This window comes from Magnolia sinica, chromosome 14 (genome assembly GCF_029962835.1).
Source record: "Magnolia sinica isolate HGM2019 chromosome 14, MsV1, whole genome shotgun sequence".
Classification (NCBI taxonomy): Eukaryota; Viridiplantae; Streptophyta; class Magnoliopsida; order Magnoliales; family Magnoliaceae; genus Magnolia; species Magnolia sinica.
This window is the reverse complement of record NC_080586.1, coordinates 4,014,385-4,040,982: the sequence shown is the minus strand read 5'-3', so window position 1 is coordinate 4,040,982 and position 26,598 is coordinate 4,014,385. Positions and strand designations below refer to the sequence as shown.

The 26,598-nt window shown below is 40.6% G+C and overlaps 1 protein-coding gene across 1 annotated transcript; it reads right to left on the bottom strand.

Annotated features, from left to right (window-relative positions):
* Window positions 1–19,879: 19,879 nt before the first annotated feature.
* LOC131225989 (uncharacterized) lies at window positions 19,880–20,566 on the bottom strand. The gene has a single exon (XM_058221622.1). The coding sequence runs from the start codon at window positions 20,564–20,566 to the stop codon at window positions 19,880–19,882; it is 687 nt and encodes a 228-aa protein (XP_058077605.1).
* Window positions 20,567–26,598: the final 6,032 nt, after the last annotated feature.

The following is a 26,598-nucleotide window of genomic DNA, read 5'->3' as shown; positions in this document are numbered from 1 at the left end:
ACAGATCATATATTAAGTGTCATTATGGCATGATAGATTTTTTAATGATAGTTATAATAATATAGACAGTTCAAATCATAAGACCATGTCATCACGTGGTTCTCGCGGCTATGGCAGCCTCTTTGTCTACATGTCTACTTTAGCTGCATTTTTTTAAGTTTACGCAAATTGCCTGTCCCCCCAGCTAATATCAGGGCTCACTGCTGTCATGACATCCCTTCCTTCCATCAATTTCTCAAGCTGATGTCAAAACACGAGTTTAAAAATGAGGTAGATCCAAAACTTAAGTGGGTCAAACAACAAGAAATAAGAAGGATAGAACGCTGACCATTCAAACCAAAAATGAAGTAGATCCGAATCTCAAGTGGGCCACACAATAAGAAATAATGAGGATGAACTCTGACCATTCAAACCATCATATGTCTACCGTGATGTTTATATGGAATCAAAACCGTTGATAAAATTATTCCTACTAGGATGGACTGAAAAACACAAATATTAGCCACATCCAAAACTTATGGAGTCCAGCTAAAGGATTCAATGTTGGGCCTTTTATCATCACCCATTTGCATTGTATATTACAATCGAGTTTTGGATCTGTTTGATTTTTAGGCTCACGTCTTAAGATGAGCTTGCAAAATTGATAGACAGATGGGATGTAACATAGACTTCATGGTGGGCCGGCTCCACACAAGGAAACCGATTGCCCCTGACACCCAGTAAGAATGTCCTTGTGCGACAAGGTGGCCCAAGCTCTACAAGGCTCACCATGATGTATATGTTTTATTTATGTGATCTGTCCATTTTGTCAACTTATTTTAGAGCATGCGCCCAAAAATGACGTAGGTACAAAGCTCAAGTACACCACGTAATCAAGATATAGCTTTATTGTGCTCTGCGTTCTCTCTTAGAGGGTGTTTCGATCTAAAGTTACTTAAGATAAACCATTTATGTTTTAAGTAACTTATCTTAATTTATACTTATTAAATTGAAGTGATTAAATAAAACTTTAAATGAAAAGACTACTTATATTTTATCATAAACCAAATTCATCTCAAATGAGTTGCTTATCTACTGCTGTAATTAGAAAAGGTAACTTATTTGATGGTATCCAAATGAGCCCTTATTGATTTTTAAAATTTTATTTTTAATATGCTTATGAGGATAATTAATTGAATGGGGATCGACTGTACAGGGAAAGTCTGTGCCATCACTTCTCATTGGTACATGTCATCCAGGGGTGTAAATGCGTTGGGCTCGGCCTACGAAAATGAGAATTTTGAGTAAGTCCTACCCGTTGACGGCCCTAATGTCTATGACACCAGTTCACAAAACTCATGGATTTACTCTACCGAATATATTGTGTACTACACAGCATAACTTTTAACATGGGAAACGTCTGTGATCCCACCATGACTTCTATGTTAGATCCACACCGTCCATCAATTTTTCTAGATCGTTATAGAGGAAGAGACTAAAAATGATGCATATCCAAAGCTTGAAGTGGACAACACGACAAAAAGAAACAAGGATTGAATGACTCCCGTTGAAACTTTCTTAGGATATACCATGAGGTTTATTTGTCATCTAACCTCTTCATAGGGTCACACACGCCTGGATGAAGGGAGAACACAAATATCAGCTTGATCAGAGCTTTCTATGGCCCCAAGAAAATTTCAACGGTAAGCATCTAATTCCCACTATTTAGTGTAGTGTGGACCGCTTGAGTTCGATCTACCTTATGTTTTGTCTTATGACCTAAAATAGTAGGAAAAAATGGATGGATGGTGTGGATCTGACATATACATCATAATGAGAGCCATGGAAGTTCCACTTGTCAACACGTCCGATTTTCTTCTCTCTCCTCAAAATGTGATGCACCGATAAGAAGCAACGAAATTTCTTAACGTGTAGGCTTTACCTGGGTCCCAACATGATGTATTTATTAGATCAACACTGTTTGTCCATTTTCTCAGATCATTCTAGGATAAAACCCCCAAAACAAGGCAAATCCAAAAGTTCAACTGAGCCACATCATAGGAAATAATATGTAATGACCTTGAATTCTAAGCCATATCGGACCAGTTTAATTAAAATTAAAAGTTTAATTTTTCTAGTTAATAACAAAATAAGACACTTAATATTCTTGGTAAAGGTACTTGCGATGGAAGATATGATTAGAGGATTGATTCTTGGCAATATGATAATTAAACTTTTCTACGCAGAATTACAAAACCCTGAGTTTTTTTTTTCTTTTCCTATTTGTTGATTTAAAAAAACCTTAAATCTATACAATGAACGGGGCGGTCGGCCTTGCGTCCATTATTTCAATCTGTGGGAGGATTTGAAGAAAGAGAAAAACTTTGCGCGGAAACTTTTGTCGTAGAGATCAGCCTTGGACAACCTAGCGGTGTCAGTCTAGATCCATTTGATTCGAAGGTTTTCTAAAGTCAAAACTTATCATGGCCTCGAATTTTAGAGTGATCCGACTGATGGATTGCCCGCAATGGTTCAAGGATAGCATTAATAATAATCTATTGTTATATAACTATTTCAAGTAACGATTGTAGATTTCTGATAATTCGGATCCAAGTGAACCTTTGGTTTTCCGAAACTTGAAGATGGGAGATTCATTCAATGATTTAGACCAAAATTTTGAATCAATTGAATCCATAAAAATTAAGGAAGTAGAGGAAAAATCTTAAGAATTTTGAAAAATCAGATTATGTAATAGACCTAATTGATTTTGTTCAATCAATCAAAGTTAGTCTTTCGATTAAACATGCAAGTTGATTTTTATCTAGCAACTAAAAGTTAGAATTTGTAATATTGTCCAATTGATCGATGTCGAGATTCGATCGATCAAGTGCCTCCTTGAGCAATCTCAATCAATTGAAGGTATCGAATGAAGTTGACAAAAACTGTCTGGCAACCAAATTGAATTAAATCTGATCATTTTTAATCGATCGATGGGTGGGTCCAATCGATCGAAAGTGACCAAAAGTGTCCAGAGACTTGACTTGTAAAATCAGAGTTTTCTTGATCCATGATCGATCGACCGACCGGAGGATCAATCAAAAGCCTTTGAGTTGGCTCGATCAATCAATAGTGTTGATCGACAGCCCCCTGTATTGATCTCTAAACTGAGATAATGGGATTAATAAAACCATAAGATGTGTGATCCTCTTAACTAACAATAGTGAGTCATCTTAGATTGATCAAAGGTGGACCCCACTAGATGGAGTGGCTGAATCAAATTAGTGATTATTTAAAGTATCTTAATAGGTATTTGAATTCTAGATTCAAAGCTACTCGATTGTTTGGTGGATTTAGCTCTACCAAGAACATGTGAGTGAATTTCAACATGTCTCATATCTATACAATTAAGATATATGATATGATTGCTATGATTATCATGTTGTGTTACCATACTAAGATGATCCTTGTTGTATGATTCATGCTTTGAACAATTGATATCTTGAATTGAATATGTGGATATGTGAATCATTAAACTCATGAATTCATTTCATCTCCCATACGGAGAGATGTATAGTGTATTGAGCATACATTACATGCATCCATAGCACTCCTGTGCTGATTCTTAGAGGCTTGCTATAAATGACTGCATCCATACCTCGTACCTGGGTTCCTCGGGGATCTCCCTAGATTATTTTCTAGTAGATTCATTGCCACCCATAGTCAGTGAAAGCCTACTCACGGAGTAGATGGAGGCCTTGCTCATGCCTACCTACGGTAGAAGCCTGTCAAGTACAGAAGCAGGTTTACGGATATCCAACCCATGCAAGTGGACGATTATTCCACTTAACATACATTTCATGACATCTTTGCATACATTCTCATGCTCGCAGATACATATTTGGATACTGTTTATGCTATCTTACTTGTGTTGTGTATAAACCATATGTGTTCACTCACTAGCCTAGCTAGCTAATGTTGTGGGATGACAACCGTACAAAAGTGCTCAAGGTAGGAAATACAAATAAGATGCTAAAGTGAGATGTCGTTTATGATTGAATTGATTTCACCTTGTTTCTTTGGTTGTACAATTCCTTTTAAAGATGGTCTAAAATGGTATGTTTGAATATTTGGAGTTGTCACTAGTAAATTAGGCTTGTTCTCATTTGTAGCCAACTAGGGTTTGCAAACGTACCTTGGTGTCGGAAAATTGTAAAATTTCCAGACTCGAAAAAGACTCCTACGATTAACTTACGATTGTAAATGTTTGATTAAGGGTCTCGATTATAGGGAGGAAGAGATTAAGTAGCCTATTCCACCCGTACTTCTTGCTTGTACTTCATACAGTCCCTACTATAAGAGGTATGCAACTTTCAAGAAAATTTTAAACGTACAATTAAGTATGTCTAGTCATGCTTTGCATAGCCCCATAAGGGGGGCGGGTAGACGAAAATAAAATATTTTCTAGATTTACTACACAAAGTCAAGCGACCCTGAATAGGTGAGCAAAAAAATAAACAAATCAGTAAAAGTAGATTAGTAGAAATAAAATCGCATATGATATATTGGAATGTGTGGAATGGACAGAGTTTGATAAAGGTATGAGAAAGAAAAAATGAAAATCAAATACCCTTTTTTTAGTAAAAAGGGATAACCGAACTTCCCTAATTACGACCATACTCTTGAATTGGTTGACTTTTCTGACAATTTTGGCTTTTCAGTAGTCGGCTTGAGTTGAGCATAATCTAGGTGCATGTGCATGATTTCCAAGCTTCCTAGATGGTGAAATCCCTTTGTTATGCATTGGATTGGACCAATTCCTGGTCTACATTAGATTTCTACCACTTCTCCTCTCTCCGAGACCGGGGCTGAGGGTTGTATTAATAGGTGAAAACCGTCGGCTCCTGGTGAACTGACGGTGGATACTTAACAAAAATTTGTTATGAAAAATTTGTTAAGGGATATCTAAATCAATGGTCGACAAGAAATGGTGTTAAGTGGTTGTCGGCTCGCGAATTAAAGAGCCAATGGTCTCCTTTTCCTGTTTTCGTGCTAACAACTGCATTTTCTTCCATTTTCCTTGATTTGCCATGGCTATTTTAGCTTTAAGTGGCTAGAGATTGGAGGATCCAAGCCCTTCATTTTAATTTATTTTGGAAGGAGGTTTCACCTTAAGGTCTCTTTTTGGTAGGCTTATAAGGGTTCTTTTGGCGGATAAGTGTGGTTTTATTGAAATATGCTAGGATAATTATTTTTTTTTAATGAGTGTTGCCCAAGGGCTCCTCTTGAGGGATAAGGAGTCAGATATCTATAAATCAGGTCTAATAACCTCGTTGAAGGATGAATTTGCTGGTGGATTCAACAGCCGTTGGAAATTTTAGGTGTAGTTTTATCGAAACATAGTCAGTTAATTCAAGGGTAGTGTCTTCGATATTTAGGTGGGGTGTCTATAGTTTGTAGTATGCGATCTATTTGGAAGAGAGAAAATCTACGTATTTTGTGAGTTGGTATCATCAGCAGTGATGTAGATCAATGAGAAGCGACTGAACATGAATTTCCTATGCCTTCAACATAGACGATTATACAATCTAACCGGGAGAGAGAAAATCGGCATGTTTTATGAGCTAGTATCATCGGCAATGATGTGGATCAATGAGAAGCGACATGATAGGAATTTCTTGTGCCTTCGACACAGACAAGCCGCACTCTAATTAATTTAATTTATTTTGTAATTTAGGTTTATGAGTATGGTTATTTTTCATATGACATGTGCGTGTAGGACAACTAAGAGATGAAATCCATTGTTAGTCTCAAATTCGGCCACACGGGATGTGTGCAAGGTTTTTGGGTGTGCTAAAACCGATTGGGTCCGATTTAAACTGCGATCACCAACCCTTGGTGTTGAGATAGAGCAATGCTCGGTCATGGTTTGATTGATCAACTATTTAGCCAATTGTTGAGTTCTCTATTAGGTGACTTGTGGAGGTTAGGGTTCATCCTCCCATGTATTCTTTTTTGCCTTGGGAATCAAGGACTTTCAAAAGTATAACAATTGTATGGTTGAATTACCACTACAACGGGATCACTAACTTGACTAAGAGTAGCAAAGTGTTTCACGAAGAAACGTGTCGATGAGGGAAGTTGAAGCAATGCCAAAAAGTACAACAACAATTGACCCAGTGTATATGCGTAGGTGGACGATTTCTAAAACTAAGATTTTCATTCAGATCCGGCACACAGAAGCAGATGGAAGGGAATTACAACGGTTCCACATCACTATTAGCCACCCCCACTGGGGAATCGATACCAAGACCTCAGTGTTGAAACGAGGTATCTTTCACTCAGTCTACCACTTGAGCTATGGATGAAGGTGTGGATGATAAGTTAAGTTAAGATAAACAATATTGTGCTAGTTGATAGTTGATTGGATTTTGAGTATGATTATGGATGCCTCTCTTTGTATATGCCTCTGTTATTTATAGCTTTTCTGAGCCATTCTTCCACGCAACACTTTTGCGTGTAATGCGTGTTGGAATATTTGGTTGAATTAAATAGACTATTAAAAATCGAGAACCAAAAAAATAAAATAAAATTTGAGAAAGAAGAACTTATTGAATTGAGTCGAGGCGTGACTGAGTCACTCGGCTTGAAATCGAATTTGCTCCCCTTGGACAGCGTCCCAAGTGCAACAGGTTTCCAGAGCAATCGACCTCCAGGATACAACGACTATGACCCGGTCCCAGTGGTGCACTCACTGTACACGGGCTCGAACCACTTGCAGTTTAATCCGAAAGTGCTGAGTTGACTCAGCGATGAACTCAGTAGAAAATGCTTAAAACCGAATATCAGAGAGTGTTTTATAAGAGAAGGATTTTTCATATCTTTGAAACTGGAATCGGATGTCTTTTTATAGACTCCGAAGTGGTGCATAAGCACCCTTTTCAAAAGGTTAGGTCCGTTGGGTTTAAACCCAACCGAGGCGACCAACCGGAAGGGACGCATCTCTCTGGTTTAAAACGAAAAGGCGCAAGTGCGAGTACACTCCCGCATATACAGTCCTGCGAGTACCCATACACACACCCACGCGAGTACACACACACCGCACCCGCACCCGCGCCCACGCCCACGCCCAGCCCAGCCCAGCCCGTCCCGTCCCGTCCCGTCGCGCACACGGACTCGGACTCGGCTCGGCTCGGCTCGGCTCGGCACGGCACGGCACGGCTCGGCTCGGCTCGGCGCGCGCGCGCGCGTGTGGTTAATGGCATAGATTAGAGTTATTGGCATAGCCCCCCCACAGGACCAAATTCACATGCCCCCTGAAAGGGGCTCAAGCCCTAAACAAAAATACTATCTTATATACAAGATAGTTAACTTTGTGAAATCCGATGTGGGACAAAACCCCAAACTCAAAAGTACTACAATTTCAAAAATGGAGGGAAATTACCGAAAATTTGAAAATTCAAATTTTACTACTATTTTAAAACAAAATATAACAATCCCACATGTTTTAAAATAAAACCCTTTCAGATTAAAGCGTAATAGTTGTGCAATGGTGCCGGTGTCACTATAGACTTGAACCGACATTAGAGTAAGCAAGACAGGTCTACAGGAATCAGGTGACACCATAGTCTTGAACCTGAATCCTTTTAATGTAAATCGCAAGTACATGCCACTCACACAACTCTTCCTCTGCAAGTGATTCTGCGGTTCGGTGCGTTTCGGCCATACACCATTACCTAGATTTCATGAGTGCTCTAGAGAATTCGCCTAGATTCTCATAGGAAGCGGCCTCCACCTCCACACCCATATAGGTGAATTCCATCAAGTGTATGCAGCAACTGTATACACCACCAAATATATGGCTATGGATTCATTAAGAGTTCTAACAACTCATCCTTCTACGTTGCTGCTCGCACTGTACACCATAGAAGGGGCTCATACAACTCAGTGCAATCGTCTACCTCGTGTCTTGTTGTTTACCCATTGAACCTATCTCATGGGATCTCCACTTGTATAGGTTGGGTTGCCGACACTGGCAGCTCATATATTATGCTCAGCCCCATTCCCTTCGATGTATCATTGACTAACCTTTTAGATAGTCCTTTGGTCAGAGGATCTGCTAGATTCTTTTCTGACCTCACAAAGTCAATAAATATGACTCCATCACGCAACATATGTTTCACTATGTTGTGTCGGAGTCTAATATGCCTACTCTTTCCATTATATATTTTACTCTTTGCTTTCGCTATAGCTTATAATCACAATGAATAGATACGGCCGATATAGGTTTTGGCTACAATGGTATATCAGCTAAGAAATTTCTAAGCCACTCGGCTTCTGATTCAACCTTTTCTAAGGCAATAAACTCGGATTCCATAGTCGAGCGAGCGATACATGTCTACTTGGTAGACTTCCAAGAGACTGCTCCTCCACCTAAAGTGAAGACATATCCACTCATGGATTTTGTCTCATCTGAATCACTAATCCAGTTAGCATCACTGTATCCTTCTAATACAGCAGGAAAACCACTATAATGTAAACCATAGGCTATACTGCCTTTTAGGTATCTCAAAATCCTAGACAAAGCATTCCAATGCTCTTTTCCAGGGTTATGTGTATATCTACTTAGCCTTCCTACTGCAAAAGCTATGTCTGGTCTAGTGCAGTTTGTTAGATACATAAGGCTACCAATTATTCTGGAATACTCCAATTGAGACACACTATTTTCTGTATTCTTCATGAGAGTCACACTATAATCATAAGGAGTACTGACAGGTAAACAGTCAAAATGGTTAAATTTTCTCAATATCTTCTCAATGTAATGAGATTGAGATAATATAATAACACCATTTTTTCTGGTTACTTCAATACCCAAGATTACACTAGCCTCTCCTAAGTCTTTCATGTCAAACTTAAATGACAAGAATTTCTTAGTTGTATTAACTAATTTAATATTAGTTCCAAAAATAAGCATGTCATCAACATAAAGGCATATAATAACATAATCATTTCCAGAAATTTTACTATATACACATCTATCTACATCATTTATATGATAACCATTTGATTTTAAAACACCATCAAATTTTTCATGCCATTGTTTAGGAGCCTGTTTTAAACCATATAATGATTTAATTAGTCTACATACTTTATTTTCTTTTCCTGATATCTTATAACCCTCAGGTTGTTCCATATATATTTCTTCTTCTAAGTCTCCATTTAAGAAAGCTGTCTTAACGTCCATCTGGTGTACCACCAGTTTATATATGGAAGCTATCGCTATTAAGACCCTGATAGTTGTGATTCTAGTTACAGGAGAGTATGTATCAAAGTAATCTATTCCTTCTTTTTGTTTAAAGCCTTTCGCTACCAACCTAGCCTTAAACTTATCAATAGTCCCATCTGGTTTTAGTTTCTTTCTAAACACCCATTTACAACCTATTGGTTTATTTTCAGGTGGTAGGTCTACAATTTCCCAAGTGTTATTAGATATAATAGATTCTAATTCATCATTTATTGCTTCCTTCCAAAAGGTTGCATCTGGAGAGTTAATTGCTTCTATATAGGTTATAGGATCATCTTCTACTAAGAAAGTGAAAAAACCATCTCCTAGGTTAGTTTCTCTTCTAACCCTAGTACTTTTTCTTGGTTGTATCTCTTCTACTACTTTCTCGTATGCATTTTTACTAGTAGATGCAATATCTGATTCATTGACTTCCTCTATTCCTATAGATTTAGATTTCATAGGGAATATGTTCTCAAAGAACTCTGCATCCCTAGCTTCTATAATTGTATTAGGATCTAGAATATTATCTTTAGTTTTTAAAACTAGAAACCTATAGGCCGCACTGCTTTGTGCGTAACCTATAAATGCACAGTCAGTCGTTTTAGGACCTAACTTTCTTTTCTTAGTTTCAGGTAATCCTACTTTAGCAAGACACCCCCACACTTTAATATATTTGTAACTAGGAACATGATTCTTCCATAGTTCATATGGTGTTTGTTCAGAAGCTTTAGAATGAATCCTATTTAGAATATAACAAGCAGATAGAATTGCTTCTTCCCACATATTTGAAGGTAAGCCAGAACTATTTAACATAGCATTCATCATCTCTTTTAGAGTTTTATTCTTACGTTTTGCTATTCCATTTTGTTATGGTGTATAAGGAGCTGTAGTTTCGTGAACTATTCCATTCTTTTCACATAATTCTCTAAATTGAGAAAATTCATATTCACCTCCTCTATCTGTTCTAAGTCTTTTAATTTTTATATTTAACTGATTTTCAACTTCAATTTTGTATTTAGAAAAAGCATTTAAAGCTTCATCTTTGTTCCTTAACAGATAGACTCTAGTAAACTTAGAGTAATCATCTACAAAAGTTATGTAATATCTTTTTCCACCTCTAGACATGTGATTTCTAAAATCACCTAAGTCACTGTGTATTAACTCTAATAGAACAGATGATCTTTCTATTTGTTTAAAGGATTTTCTAATGAATTTTGATTCGACACATGTTTCACATTTGTCAAATTCTTCATTAGATATATTAGGTAATAAACCTAATCTTTTCATTTTCTTCAATGATGTTATATTCACATGACCTAATCTATTATGCCATAGATAAAAAGGTTCAACGATATAAACAGAACTGAATGTCTTTTTATTATTATCATTGGATACATTTATAATGAATAAACCATCGCTACAGTACCCCTTACCAACAAAGGTTCCATTCTTAGTCATTACAAGCTTATCTGAATCAAATACTAACTTAACACCAGCCTTATTGAGGAGTGAACCAGAGACCAAGTTTCTTCTAATGTCGGGCACATGTAGGACATCATTCAACATTAGAGAAGTGAGTTTTAGAAGTACTTTCCCTTTCCCTACAACTGGAGACGTTCTAGCATTACCCATGAACACCTGTTCATTATCTCCTGATACTTGGTAGGAGGTAAACATGCTACGATCCTTGCACACGTGCCTAGTTGCACCAGTGTCTAGTACCCACTCCAAGTTGTTTACAAGGAAGACTTCTGACACCACAGCTACTATCATGTCAGACTCATTGCCTGTTTCTGTAAGGTTAGCTTGCGGCTTATCTTTGTTTTTCTTGAGCCTACAGGTTTTGATATGATGCCCAGGCTTTCCACAGTTGTAGCAGTTTCCTTTTTTCTTGAATTGACTGTTTGCATTCTTCTTTTTGAGCCTGCATTCATTTGCATAATGTCCAGGTTTGCCACAGTTATGACAGTTGCCCTTTTTCTTATTATTTGCCCGACTTGATTCCACAAGATTTGCCTTTGAATCTATCTCATTTTTATTTTCTTTTTGGTCCCTGATTCTATTGGCCTCCTCTATTCGTATGTGTACGATAGTGATTTCCAAAGAAACACCGTTCTTTTTATGTTTCATTCTATTCTTATATTCTTTCCAGGAGGGCGGTAACTTTTCTATTAGTGCTCCTGAAAGAAACACTTCATCCAACTTAATTCCTTCTGTCGATAGTTCATGAACTAAACTTTGAAAATCATGAATCTGATTTGTGACAGGTATATCGTCTGTCATTTCATAATGAAGGAAATTAGCAATTGCATGTTTCTTAGAGCCTGCATCTTCTAATATGTATTTCTTTTCCAAAGCAGTCCATATGCCTTTAGCAGACACGTAAGAAGCATACACGTCATATAGTTCGTTGGATAAAGAATTTAGAATATAATTTTTACAATTATTTTCATCTGTTACTTCATTTTGATTTGCCGGATCTATAGTAAATGATTCAGATAATATGTATGAAACTTTCAGGGTGGTCAGAGCGAACATCAATTTCTGTTTCCACCGTTTAAATGATTGTCCAGCGAACGGTTCGATTTTGGCTAACTCAGTAGAAGCATTTACTGTTACTGTAGCCATAGTCTATGTAATTCAACAATTTTCGATTTCAAGATTGTTGGAATATTTGGTTGAATTAAATAGACTATTAAAAATCGAGAACCAAAAAAATAAAATAAAATTTGAGAAAGAAGAACTTATTGAATTGAGTCGGGGACGGAGTCACTCGGCTTGAAATCAATTTGCTCCCCTTGGACAGTGTCCAAGTGAACAGTTTTCAAAGCAATCGACCTCCGGATACAATGACTATGACCTGGTCCCAGTGGTACTCTGTACACGGGCTCGAACCACTTGCGGTTTAATCCGAAAGTGCTGAGATGAACTCAGTATAAAAATGCTTAAAACCGAATATCAGAGAGTGTTTTATAAGAGAAGGATTTTTCATATCTTTGAAACTGGAATCGGATGTCTTTTTATAGACTCCGAAGTGGTGCATAAGCACCCTTTTCAAAAGGTTAGGTCCGTTGGGTTTAAACCCAACCGAGGCGACCAACCGGAAGGGACGCATCTCTCTGGTTTAAAACGAAAAGGCGCAAGTGCGAGTACACTCCCGCATATACAGTCCTGCGAGTACCCATACACACACCCACGCGAGTACACACACACCGCACCCGCGCCCACGCCCACGCCCACGCCCAGCCCAGCCCAGCCCGTCGCGCACACGGACTCGGACTCGGACTCGGCTCGGCTCAGCTCGGCACGGCACGGCACGGCTCGGCGCGCGCGCGCGTGTGTGGTTAATGGCATAGATTAGAGCTATTGGCATAGCCCCCCCACAGGACCAAATTCATATGCCCCCTAAAAGGAGCTCAAGCCCTAAGCAAAAATACTATCTTATATACAAGATAGTTAACTTTGTGAAATCCGATGTGGGACAAAACCCCAAACTCAAAAGTACTACAATTTCAAAAATGGAGGGAAATTACCGAAAATTTGAAAATTCAAATTTTACTACTATTTTAAAACAAAATATAACAATGCGTTCCAAAGGAGCTGTTACCATTTTTCGATTGTGTTTTGCATTTGTCAAATGCCAGGGATTTGCGTGTAATGCGTTCCAAAGGAGCTGTTACCATTTTTCGATTGTGTTTTGCATTTGTCAAATGCCAGGGATTCCATAAATAAACCGGTACCTAGTGTTAGAAGTCTTGTGAGTATACCACAGTGTATCAATCTGATATATGTGTTTTCCCTTCTTTTTTATTTAATTTTTTTATATCACACACGCACACATATCCCCACACGCACACGCTAGTGGATTTGGTGATCGAACCCTTGACCCGGTGTTGAAACTCCTAAGAGTCTACCACCCGAGTAAGAGTAAGGACCCAATGTTTTCCCTTCATTTTGAGTCTATGTTACCTTATCAACAAGTCGGATTCCATTTAATCAATATGGTGGGTCTTAAAATGTTTTTAAAGGTGGGCATTCAGTGACCACTGTTTTTGTGGTGTGCTCCACTTGAGACTTGGATCTACTTCACGTTTTTGCATCATGTCCTAAACTGAGCTGGAAAAACTGATGGACGGCTTGGATATACAACACATACATCATATGGGCCCCACGGTCTGGGAAACATCCAATACGGTGTGTTACCTGTGTAACATCTGATATGTTCACCATACATGGTTATCCCACGTCTGAGATCAAAGCCATCCATTTGATGAAGGTTACAACTCCGATCTTGCAATTGCCCATATACATGACCTGACTATGTGGGGCCCACTGTGATACATGTGTTTTATCCACCCCGGGCATTTATTTTTCCAGCTCATTGTAGACCATGAACCCAAAAATAAGGCAGATCCAACGGTCAAGTGAACCAAACTACAGGAAACAATGAGGATATGGGTGTCAATACAGTTCAAAAAACAGGGTCAAACCCACTCAGGCCCAGCCCGTTGACAGCCCTAAATGGGGATTGAACACCCACCATTGAAAATTTATTGGGGGCAACGAAAGTTGTGGATCAAGATGATATATGTGCATTCCCTTCATCCATGTCAGTGTGACCTTATCAACGGGTGAGATGGTAGATAAACATCATTACGAGCCGTAAGAAGATTTCAACGGTAGGATTCTCTGTTCCATTGTTCCCTTTCTTGTGGCCCACTAGAGCTTCAGATCTACCTAGTTTTTGGTCTCGTGCACTAAACTGAGCTGGAAAAATGAATGAACGGCATGGATAAAACACATATATTAGGGTGGGCCTCAAAGAGTCAGGTTACAAGGATATCCGTGGTGACCTGGCAATCCGCAGCGTACACATGCATAACACTTCCTCTCTCAACCGCGCAAGTTCCCAACCGAGGGAACAACTCCATCTCTCAGTCACGTGCGAACCATAATCTGCCGTTCTTTAAACTAGTATGTTAGTTTTGCACCATTTAAACAATGTGATAACTCTTCAATTGTACACATGGCGTAGTTGTACTCTAATCCAGACCGTCCAAATCGCTGACCCAATTTTATAGATGGAGCATAACTAAAAATCACAGGCCTTAGGCCTCATTTGGATGGACAAAATTTCATGAAATTTTATTGCTTATTTTCAAAAGGTTTTGCTTGAATACATCCGGTGTATTGAAATAAGATACATCGATACTTTAGTCTTTGAATCTGGGTAGTCTTCAAATGATCTAAACCCTTTATATTATGAGTTTCGCTTTTTATGATGGATAAACAACAATAGAAGCTCTTAAATTGGATCATTTCAACCCTTCAATACGTTGGCCCTTCCGCTTTAATATGGACGGTGACCATGACCTTTTTACAATCAACGGTTTGATATATTCAACATAGGTTGAGCCCTATCACGTAAACGGTTTGGATCGGTGAAACAAACACAACGCCAACAGATAGGGTCCCGACATATCCTATTCCATTAAAGTCTAGATGTATTCTAGCAAGCCTCTTTTTTTCATTGATTTTTTAAATGGACCATGTGAACGATTTTTCAATTAAAAGAAGCTTTTATGTGAAAACCCACCAATGTGGCAAATGGGCCATAAGTCTAGTGGTGGAAGTGGACTGAGCTGGCCCAGTTTCAACCTACCTTGAGATGGATTTGTCTGATAATCCAAATGGGTTTTGGGTCCATTGATTAACTCATTCGGGCTGGGCCGTAGCATTTGTAAAGCCAAAAAGACTTAGGACTACGGGTGCAAATGGGTCTAGCTGGGTAAGGTCCAGGGACCCATGGGCTCGACACACTTAAGAAATGGGTTTGGACCCGAACACAAATCCACTAGTTGTTGGGTTGGTTCGATTAGTCAAATTGACTAATGAGGTTGACCCAACTCATTTTCACCCCTACTTGGGCCCGTATCGAATGAGCCAATTTAGTTATTGGTCTGAATATCCGGTCCAAGCCCAACCTGGCCTGAATGGGCTGGAAAACCATCAATGATTGGGGCTGGGGCCCATTCCTCTCGCCAATAGGAAGCTGTAATCCTCTCACAACCAGAATTTATGATAGCTGAGGACACTCTTTTACTAAAATGCCATCCAAACGCAAGAAAAACAAAACCCTAAAATCTCCATCCAAACGAGAAAGGGGTGGGCCCCGATGGTTAGGATCACTTTTCTTTTCCGATGCTCATACTCTGGGTTTTCGGCCACTGTTCAGATGGCTAGGATCATACGATCTACGTATATACGCAGACATTTTCCATCTGTAGTGGGGCCCACTAGATGTATAATTCTGATTACAGATGGCTATACCTTGTTCTACCGTATCATCATCTACCTTCGAATAAAAACAGTTGTTTTGCGGGCCATTGATGTAACATGCAGTATTTTTCGAATCTTAATATTATGGTGGCAACCATCATCAGCCGTATATGTCGTATTAATCAACGGTTCCGATCACCGACCTTGGTACCAGATTCAACGGCTTTTGTCCTATGTACCTTCCGATCAATACGTCCGGACGTATCGTAGCAAACTTCCATTTTACTGAAATATTGTTGATAAGCATCACTCATCATAGAACAAATTCCCTATTTATTTACCATATTACCCTTATGTAGTCTTAAGTAAGTAAACGCTTCCTATCTCAACAGGGATTGATGATTGTGTTTTACCCGTTGAATGTGGACCGTCAATTTTTCCCTGTGTGATCGCCTTCAGTATATATTCCAAAATTTCGAGGTGGCCACAGGATCAATCAACGGACCTGATTATCTAACAACGCTGACAAATCACTGTCTTATCGGATCCCCACGATTCGGAAGGTCCAGATTGCCTTACATTTGCGCCACGTGTACGGTACATCAGACACGTTGCAAAATGCGTGAAAGAGATGGGGGAGATCACGTCGTAACTATCGGGAGCGGATTAGGTGAGACCTAGTAGCATCGGTCCGGGTCAGATCGGATCTTGCCTAATCCGATCAGATTTGACAACCCAGTAGCTTAATCCGAACTCGATCCGATCGGGGGCCGAGTCTGGGTCGCCCGGCTCGGACAGATCCGATACGTGACTAACTTGACCCGAACCGAGTCTGACTCGGTCATCCTGCCGGTGTCTGATCGGGTTGGGTAAGATTCGGATAATTAGAATTTAATCCAACTATTTCATGTGGTGTGGTTTGCTTCAACTTTCAATATACCACACTTTTATGCTCAACGTCTAAAATAATATGTCTAAATCAATGAACGGCTTGGATAAAACATATACATCAAGGTGGGCCCCATATGTATCTGAAAGAGCATATATACCATTACACTAGCGGTGTTATGTTGTTGATGTGCACTGCACCGTCTTTTCAGTTTTCAAGCGCAAAGACTCTCTTCTTTTGACGTTAACAAGTTAGAGGGGTGTGATCATGGGATATGTGTTATATCCAAACCGTCCATCCATTTGGTAACCTCGTCTTAAGGCTTGAGATGAAAAATAAGACAGATCTAACTACCATGTGGACCACATGAATCGTTTAACGGTAAAAATTATTCTCTGCTACTATTTGTGGTGTGGTCCAGATGATCTTTGGATATTATTTATTTTTTGGATAGTGCTCTATAATGATCTTTAAAAATACATGAACGGTGTAGATATAATAAATACATCACGATGGGGCCCATGTAACTTTGATATTCTTTGAACCCTTCGTACAACTCGGAACTCGAGGAGCGTCGGTGCTCGGCTTCTCACGACACGTACCCGCGCCAGCTGCGGGTTGTCAGACAGCCATCATGGTGGGTAGGAAACGGTCCAGCTACCCCGCTAACATGGTCGGAGCTATGAGCCCCACCATCACACATTTGTTTCATCCATGCCGTCCATCTATTTGTAGAGATCATTTTACAACATAAGTCCAAAAATGTGGTATAACCAAATCTCAATTCACAACTGGGTCAGCAATTTAGATGGTCTAGATTGATGGTAAAGACATGAAAAAATAACATAGTAGAAAAGGTGACGTGTCATTTTGTAATTTTTTTTAAAGATTTAATAGGATTGAGGTGAAATGTAAATAAACTTGAGGAGCAACTGTAATGTACCTATGAAAAGCAACGTGTTGAAGGATGGCAAAGTAACAGCTGTTGGTGAGACAAAAGCCACGGACGAAAACCACCACTGGATATTCTCTTGCTTCTATTAGAGTGCTGATTAATAAAGGCTTTGGAGGTGATGAGCTTTCAGGAGCCTCCACAACCTTTACACTCAACTTCCCTACGTCAAACACCTCTCTCTCTCTCTCTCTCTCTCTCTCTCTCTCTCGGGTGGGAGAGTTTTGAGGAAAAAATAGGTAGGGTAAAAAGAGTTTTAGGTTAGTTTTTGGGTTTAAAAAAGGGTATTTATAGGTATACCCCTCCAGGTCGGGTCTGTTCGGGTCGGTTCGGACCCATTCGGTCCGGGTATTCGGACCGGATCTGTCCGGGTACAGTGCTATCCGAACCTGACTCGAAATTAAATCGGATCTGACCGATCAGAATCGATCAGGCCCGATCAGACCGTCGGTTCTGTTCGGAACGGTACCGAGTCGGGTCTGGTTGGGTCGGATCCACCGGATCGGACCCAAATTGCCCACCTCTACCCCGAATCCACTGAGGTGGGTGGGAACCCTGACGTGATATAAATGACTACATCCACGCCGTCCATCCGTATATTAAGCTCATTTTAGATCATTATCCAAAAATGAAACAAGTCCAAATCTCAAATGGACCATAGTACCGGAAACAATGGTAATTGACCGTTAAACAACTTGTAGACCACAAAAACTTTTAATTAAGATGATATTTGTGTGGTCTCTTAATTTAGGTCTTTGTGATCTTATCAACAGTTTCGATGGCAAATAAACATTATGGTAGAATCCGTTGAGTTTTTAATGGTAGGGATTCAATCACAACTATTTCCTTTGACGTGTCCACCTAATATTTGAGTCATCTTATTATTTGGGATCATGCCCTTAAAATGAGCTTTCAAAATGGCTGGGCATTGTGGACTTACGGCACATGCTACTGTGAACCCCACAGCCAGGGGGTCCCACCCACCTCAGTGGATCCCGGGATTTACCCAATCCTCTCACATAACAATCACGGCACGCGGCATGATATTATTGGCCCCTTAATGCCGTTGCGTAATGGATAGGTTGAGTAGCGAGACTCGCTACTGAAGTGACGTCACCCAGTTCCATGGGCCCTACCATAATGTTTGTTCCGTATCCACACCTTCCGGAGAGATCATTTTAGGGTAATATCCAAAAAATGAGTTAAATCCAAAGCTCCATTAAACCCGGCACAGAAAACACTGGGTGGACCCCAGCACAGAAAACGGATAGTGACGCCCACCATTAAAAACTTCTAAATGCTACGAAAGTTTTGGATCAAGCTGATACTTGTGTTTTTCCTTATTTCATGTCTCTTTTAACTTTTGAAAGGTTTGATTTCAACATTACAGTGAGCATTAGATAGTTTCGACGGTGGGAATCACTCTCCCAGCTGTTTTCTATGGTGGGGTCCACCACAGCTTTTTATCTTCCTAATTCTTTAGTTCATACCCTAAAATGATATCTTAAAATGGATGGCCGGTGTGGATACAACACATACATCATAATGGGGCCCACAGAACTTGGTGACGTCACTTCAGTAGCCGACTCGCTACTCAACCTGGCAGTATCTAATCCGCATCACTCTCTGCGTGCTGGGCATAATTGCAGCGTACCGACGCTACGGAAAGAGCAGAAAGCACCTGAATGCGATGGGACACGATGGTGCATCAATCGGAACCATTCATCTGGTGAAAAATGTGATGGATGGTATATGATTCCACCATCGGACAACCCCTAGTTTTCTGCTGATAGCACCGATCACATAGATAAGATAATCTGATCATCGGAAAGTAGATGAACGGTTCGGATGATTAGTCGATCTTCCATGGGTTTAGAGAAATGACTCTTATCTTGCCAACTAGATGTATCAAGATCCAAAACTTAAAATGAAAACCATGCCATAAGAGATTAGGATTCCTCAACAAATCTGATTATAGTAAATTAAATTGAGGCTAATATATGCCACGTGTACCATTTCTAAGTGCATGTATATCAAGCGTACGTGGCCGGAGTATTAAATAGTACCACACGAGTGCAAGAACCAAGCACCAAAGCACGGAAAGAAAATCAACAGTAATTCCATTCCACGTTCCTTGTAGCAGACACTAGCAGTATTCAGTATTTACAAAATTCCCAAAATGCCCTTTTCAGAAGAAGTACGAAAGGAAACGAGACGAATCAAATGGCAACGCACCAAATGATCTCGATCCAATCCAAATCGGACCGTCTGAGAGATGAAACCACAAAAGCCAAATCCTCTTCCGTAAATCTGCACCGTTAAACTGCATGAAAGCGGGAAAAAAAAACCCTAAAAACAACAGTCGGACCCTCAAAACCCTAATGAAAACGAAAGAAAACCCATAAAACCGCCCCATCCAACCATCCACGAAAACGAAAAACCCTACGGGAAAAAAAAACCTGCATTCAACACAGCCAAAACCAAACGTCCCATTTCATTAATCAAGAACCTTCGATCCGATCTCAAACGCAAGAAACGCCTCGAAACAAGCCCTCTTGAGCTGATTCTCATCCATGTCCAAGTAATCCCATTGAGAACTCCCAACCATGAGCTGCGGCTTTGGCACGTCCAGGAACCTCAGCCCGAGTAAAGCCGAGGCCAGTTCCTCGAGCCCACACCCCTTCAGATCGCCCTTCAACATCTTCTTATCGACCTTCAGTAGTTTCTTCTCGACGATCGGCTGCAGCTCCATCACATTGTCGACGCAGAACACAGGACAATCTTTCTTGAGCTTCTTCGAGTCCCGAACGATGTCAACGCCTACGAACGCGATCTTCGGATCCCTGAGGAAGTCGATCAGGACCTTGTGGATGTGGAAGCGATCGTAGGCCATACAAAACCCGAACTTGTAGATTAGGCAGGATGCACCGACGCAGAGGACGATGATGGAGAACGGGTTGTCGTCGAGGCCGCGTTTTGCGTAGTTGAGGTGGCGGTAGAGGCGGAGACCGACGACGAGGCGGCCGCGGTGCTTCCGGTGGAGCTTACGTACCTCGCGCACCCACATCTGGGCATCAATGTCGCTTTCGGTGACGGTGGTGAAGATCTGACGGTCGCCGATCTGGACCGTGTACTCCATCTCGGACGGCCCTGGGCAGGGGCGGATCGAGACCGCCATGGCCATTGCTTCTTCAACAGAGAGAGAGAGAGAGAGAGAGAGAGAGAGATTTCTAGGGGAGGACTATAGACTCTGCCCCTCAGATTTCTTGGGGAGGACTATAGACTCTGCTCCTCTATTTATAGGGTTTCTTGATATGACAGGGTATTTTAGTAATTTTACGATAAACGTATTATTACGAAAATGCCATTGGCATTCCCTTCTCATTTGCGTGGACGGGTGTTGTTCGACACTCTGGCGGAGTATCGTAACGTGTACACGTGGCATACAGTAAGTGAAAATAATACGGGCTAGTTTCTGGAAAAACAGTTTCTTTTCCTTGCATTCTATGATTTGTTTGGAGCTGAAATTGCGGGTGGTGATGTACCACAAATTATCTGGTGGGGGACCCATTATGAATGGCCTATATTTATAAGATGGATCCACTATCCAAACATATAAGTCATGGTGGGGTCCACGGTGCTTTGACACCAGCTAACTGGATGATGTCGGGTCACCATCCAAACGGTCTCATTTGAAATTATATGATAGAAATTTTAATAAAATAGGAAGAAGAAGAAAAAGAACTTCTTTGGGCAAATCAAATTTAAAAACGTTTTTTTTTTTTTTTTTCTTCCTATTTAGAGGGCCTTACACAAAATCCTAGCACATGATTTTCCAATAACGAAAGGCTTGCACATAAACTCCTTGGGATTTATAAAATTTTCCGGTTTATTTAAAATTTTCACTATCCCACGAATAACATACTGCCAGCACTCGATCTTATAGGAGGTATAATACGGTCGAGCGTATAATACTTTTTTCATATATATATATATATGAAAAGGTACTATGCGCTTGACCTCACGAGTCTGTCCCATGAGGTCGAACTATGTGGGCCCCACTGTAATGTGTTTCGAACATCTACCCCATCAGTTAATCCACCATTCCATTGTGGGCCTAGGTCTCAAAAATCAAGTCAATCTGTGACTTGTGTGGGCCACACCACATACAGAAGTGGAAAGGGGCCGTGTACCATTAAAACATTCATAATCATTTTTTGGGCCCTTCGAGATGTGGTTTGCAAATCCAGCCCATCCATTATGTGTGTCCCACTTGTATGAGGGTTCAGACCAAGCTTTAGTAGCATTAAAAACTCAGGTGGGTCCCACCAAGTGCTTTTATATGTTTTAACGATGTCTTCACATGATTTTAGATGGTATGGCCCACCTGAGTTCCGTATATGACTGATTTTTGGGATATCCCATAATTTAGGGGGCACCCATCAAATGCATGTTGTTGATGGTCGACACGCATCAAGGTGGGGCACATACAGCTCAACCTCATGAGAGCTTATCGTGAGATTGAGCGCATAATACCTTTTCCATATATATATATATATACTGCCAACCCATATAAAAAGTAAAAGACGAACACTTGACTCCAAAGAATGAATTCAAACTTGGCTTAAAAGCTTGAACTGGAGCTTATCTCAAGTTGACTTAAGCTACTAACCGAATTGAGTGAGAATCAAGTCGAGCCGAACTCAAGTTGGGATCGGTTGTTGGTCGAACCAAGGCAAGTTGTGCCAAGCTCAACTCAGCTCAACTTGCGAAAAGCTTTGCATGCAGTTTTGCTAAATGTTCTAGTATATGGACAGTCACAATTACGTATAAAACTGTCATGTGTACTGCAATGAGATGGCCTGATCAAACTATGGTTATTCCATTTTCCTGGATCATCACTCATATTTCAAATGTTTGATTAATTAACTATTTTCCTTTGATTATGAACAACCTCCTTAGCCATTATTTTGTGAACCATTAATCTAACTTTCAGGACACCGCACAGACGTGGGTGTATGCCAAAGATCAAGGCTATCACAGCCATAGAAAGAATGACAAAGAAAAATTGATGGTCCACATTCAACAGGCAAAACACGTGAATTGTATGGTGAGGATCAGACACTCGGTGAAGTGGCAACTCATCAATCATACGAATGGTTATCCAGACCATCCAAAGCCTCGGCCTTTTGTTGATGGAGCACATCAAAAAGCAGCACTGGCAAATCGATGCCAATCATCAGATTTCCAATCGAATTTCGACCAGAGACCGATTTTATTTTGACCGTCCATTTAATAGCACTCAAGTAAGATAAGGCTTAAGACAATGATGATATTGACTGGCACGAAACTCTGTGGGGCCTACCCCGCCATTGAAACATTATTGGACCCACCTCGATGTTTATATGCCATGTGGTTTGTTTATAAGGTGAATTCCAAGTTTCCAACCGAATGAATAATAATAAATAAATAAATAAAATACCAGCCTTATAAAAAATATCTATTAGCCCATACCCCAGGCAAAATGAATGGACGGCGTTGATAAAACATATACATCATGGTGGGGCCCACATAGTTTTTCCACCACCTAGCTGGATCGTGTGGCGTCACGACCCAATCCGTTTCCGCGCTAGGCCAGATGCTGCACACAACCTGCATTTTTTGGGCTACGCTCGATTAACGTGATCTCCACGATTCGGAAGGTCCAGATTGCTTACATGAGCGCCACGTGTAAGATGGATAATTCAGACTCGTTATTGCAAAATGCGTGAGAGATGGATGGAAATTAGGTCGTAACGACCAGGACACGTGGCATGATAGTATTGGCTATTTGCTGAGGTTGTGTACTAGCCTGTTAGCGTACGGCCTGACAATCAATATTCGGAAGGATCGGGACGGCTCTAAGCACGCGAGAGCGATGATACCGATACGGTGGACCCTGAAGCACTTGAACATGGTATACTCATCTCCGCTGTAAACGTGGCACCATGTTTCAATCGGAGCCATTCACCTGGTGGAATCCGTGATGGATGGTATATTCTTCAATAATCACATCTCTCCGACACTCCAAGAGATCGTTTTTCGTAAATTACTCAAACTGAAATTCGGACGTTAAACGTTTCCTGTATACCGTGTCTTTGACGGTGCTGATCAGATAAACAGGATTATCCAATCTGTCTATGCTTTGAACCAGCTGCTACACAAGGATATCAGAAACTAGATGAACGGTTTAGATAATTAATCGATCTTCAAAGTGTGATGCAGGTATATGGCCTACACGTCGTGTACCTTAATGAAGAACGGTCCAATGGTTTACAGTCAAGATGCCCATGAGGATGACACATAACACATGAACATATTACATATATACCACGTCAGGTCAAGTCGGGCTAAAATGACTTGAGCCAGAGACCGAGCCCGAGCAAGGCACGAAATTGAGTGGGCCATGCGTGCCAAGGGAAGCCCGGACCATGGACCGAGTTTGTAGGTCTCCAAAGTCAGGTACGGCTCACCGGGCTGGGAGGTCCACCAGGCCGATTTCCACCTTTACTCATGGGTGGGCGAGTAGAAAAAACCCTGTTCAGACAGCCGTAGCCATGATAATCAGGTGGTTTACAAACCATTTCATATCCCCGGTCCAGGCCACTATATGGACAGTCCCGATTCACTGAATTAGGGTAAAAAACGATGTTACATTAATTTTGCGGTTCTCTCTCTCTCTCCCCTAGATTTTGGACACGTATGGACAACTTGAATACCAACCGTACATCTGAGTGACAACAATATAATTGTTAGAGTCATTGGTGGGGTCCACTTTATATGAATATGCGTCCATGTGGGCCCATACATGTAGTCCTATGAGAATGCGGATAGCTTACACGGCTCTTTTTTAAAGATTACGTTCTAAGACTCTTACGAGTTTCAACACCTGGTCAAGGGTTCAAGTACCCATAGGTGGTGAAATCCCACCAAGGCGTGAGTGTGTGGTGGTGTGTGTGCGTGTGTTATAAAAAAATAAAAAAAAATAAAAAAGAAGAGGAAGAAGAAGAAGAAGAAGAAGATTGCGTTCTAAGACCCAAAAAATAGATAGCCGTGATTACGTCTTAAGACCAAAAAAAAAAAAAACACTAAAAATCAGGCAGATACAAAACTCAGGACCCGTGAGAATGGAAACGTCCACCACCGTCGCAACCTTTATGAAACCGACTGTGATGTTTATATACTATCTCAACCGTTCATAGGGTTGTTACCACTCAGATAAACAGCAGGCAGAAATATCATCCTGATACAAAACTTTTGTGGCCCCCACAAAGTTTCCAATGGTGAGTGTTCAACCCACAAACTTCTGAGCTCTCAGTCACATTGGGTCATTCTATTTGCAGACCAAAAATCGAACGGTTGTGATTGTCCCATCTAGGAGATTTTTTGGTACGGCTCAACCACAATGGGACACCAACACACCAAAAAGCCCACCATCAGAAATGAAACTGTAGAGTCTCTCAACCACATGACCACTCCATCCAGCCATTCATCAGCGCGCCTACAACGTATGGATGCAATGGCGAAAGAAGATCAAGCCCATATGCCTATGCATGCATCCTGAATCCAGAAAATTGGTCAATTTTCTCAAATCACCCACTTCTTTTAGATGTGTAGCAAGCTTGATGAGCAGAAAATCCTAACGTTCAAGTCATGGCATTGGTACGATGGGGCATCTTAATGAGCTCTTTGGACGAGAACATGTCTCACAGGCTAGCATGCACCAGGACTTATATGAGGACCCTACATGGCCCCTTATTTGTTGGGTAAAACAGGATGCTTTGAACTAGCTCAAAGGACGGGATTACAAGACCTAGGCCATTCACAAGGTGGGTTGGGCCGAGAGCATGCCCTGGCTGTTACGGGCCGGCCGGAGTAGGATACACACATACAATGCGCATTGTTCACCATCATGATGTGACGTAAAGGCTGTTACGGGCCATAAAGGCCATTATGTAAATGTAATGGAGGCAACCATTATACATTATGTATACATTATGGGGTCGTGTTACAAGTCCCAATGACCCTCATGGAAAAAATGATCTCCAACGGTATGCCCCTTACAGGCCGTAAGGCTCCGTTATGGGGCAGATACATGTACATCGGGTTTTTTCAATAAAAAAAAGACATCGTAACGCCTGTTACGCCCTATATGGTAAAGTTAACAATAGCCACCATTACCTCTACAGAATACCTTGTTCATCATTATCATTTAATCATCCATTGTTATCATACAAGAGTGGCCTACCTGATGTGGCGACAATATATTTTTTGGATCTATACTTAATGAATGGCACATATCTTGCAAACAAATCCCATAGGATGTCGGTGTTGTGAAGGGCAGCCATATCACACGAGTGGTTATGCTATAATTATACTATTATTAATATGGGAATCTGCACACAAGCACATAGCTACTCCTAAGCTCCACCATACATGCCACCAACCTAAACTACTCAAATACATGTCACCAACTTATATTGTTCAAATAGGAGGGGTACATTAACATTAGCAAAAACTCACACTAAAAGGATCATTCTAGCAGCTTAACATGAGCCATGAGGTAATCAAAATGGCAGGCTAAATTGGAAAACAGCAATGGTCCGGATTGGAGAGAGAATGCTGATACATGAGAGGTCAAGATCATAAAAAAATGAAAAATAAAAGGAGAAAATCACCCTGTTTCCCTACCAATGCAGGACCAGAACATCTTGTTCAACAAAGGCACCAAGATGGACAGGTAGGAACCATCCAGAAAAGACAAGCCTCGGTATTTATTGAGTCTCCAAATGCAATGGCTGTAGGCAAATCAAAAGGACAAAATGGAAATTATTCTGGCAGGCAAAGACACATAATCACACCAACAGAGTAAAAAGGGTCAGGACTTGCATGCCCCGTCGATGCCTTTCCATGCCGCTGGTGAAAGGGCCAAGCTTCGAATTTGCAACAGAAACTCATGGGGTGAATTCAACTGTGTGAAGAGAGTTGTTGAAAGCTCTTTCCATCGTGTTTTTGAAGATAATCAATCATGAATATGTTATCAATTGACGCAGTAGCTGCCACATAATAAGAAGAAACTGCTTGAAGATGAGGGACCATTTGAAACTGAGATTGCAGAGAATCTCAGATCTGATATCCTGTATCATTTAGTTCTTAAAGCACCCTACCGATATGTAG

What these genes read in the sequence shown, in the direction of transcription:
- LOC131225989 (XM_058221622.1), bottom strand. Translation starts at nt 20,566, where the DNA reads ATGGCCATGGCGGTCTCGATCCGCCCCTGCCCAGGGCCGTCCGAGATG.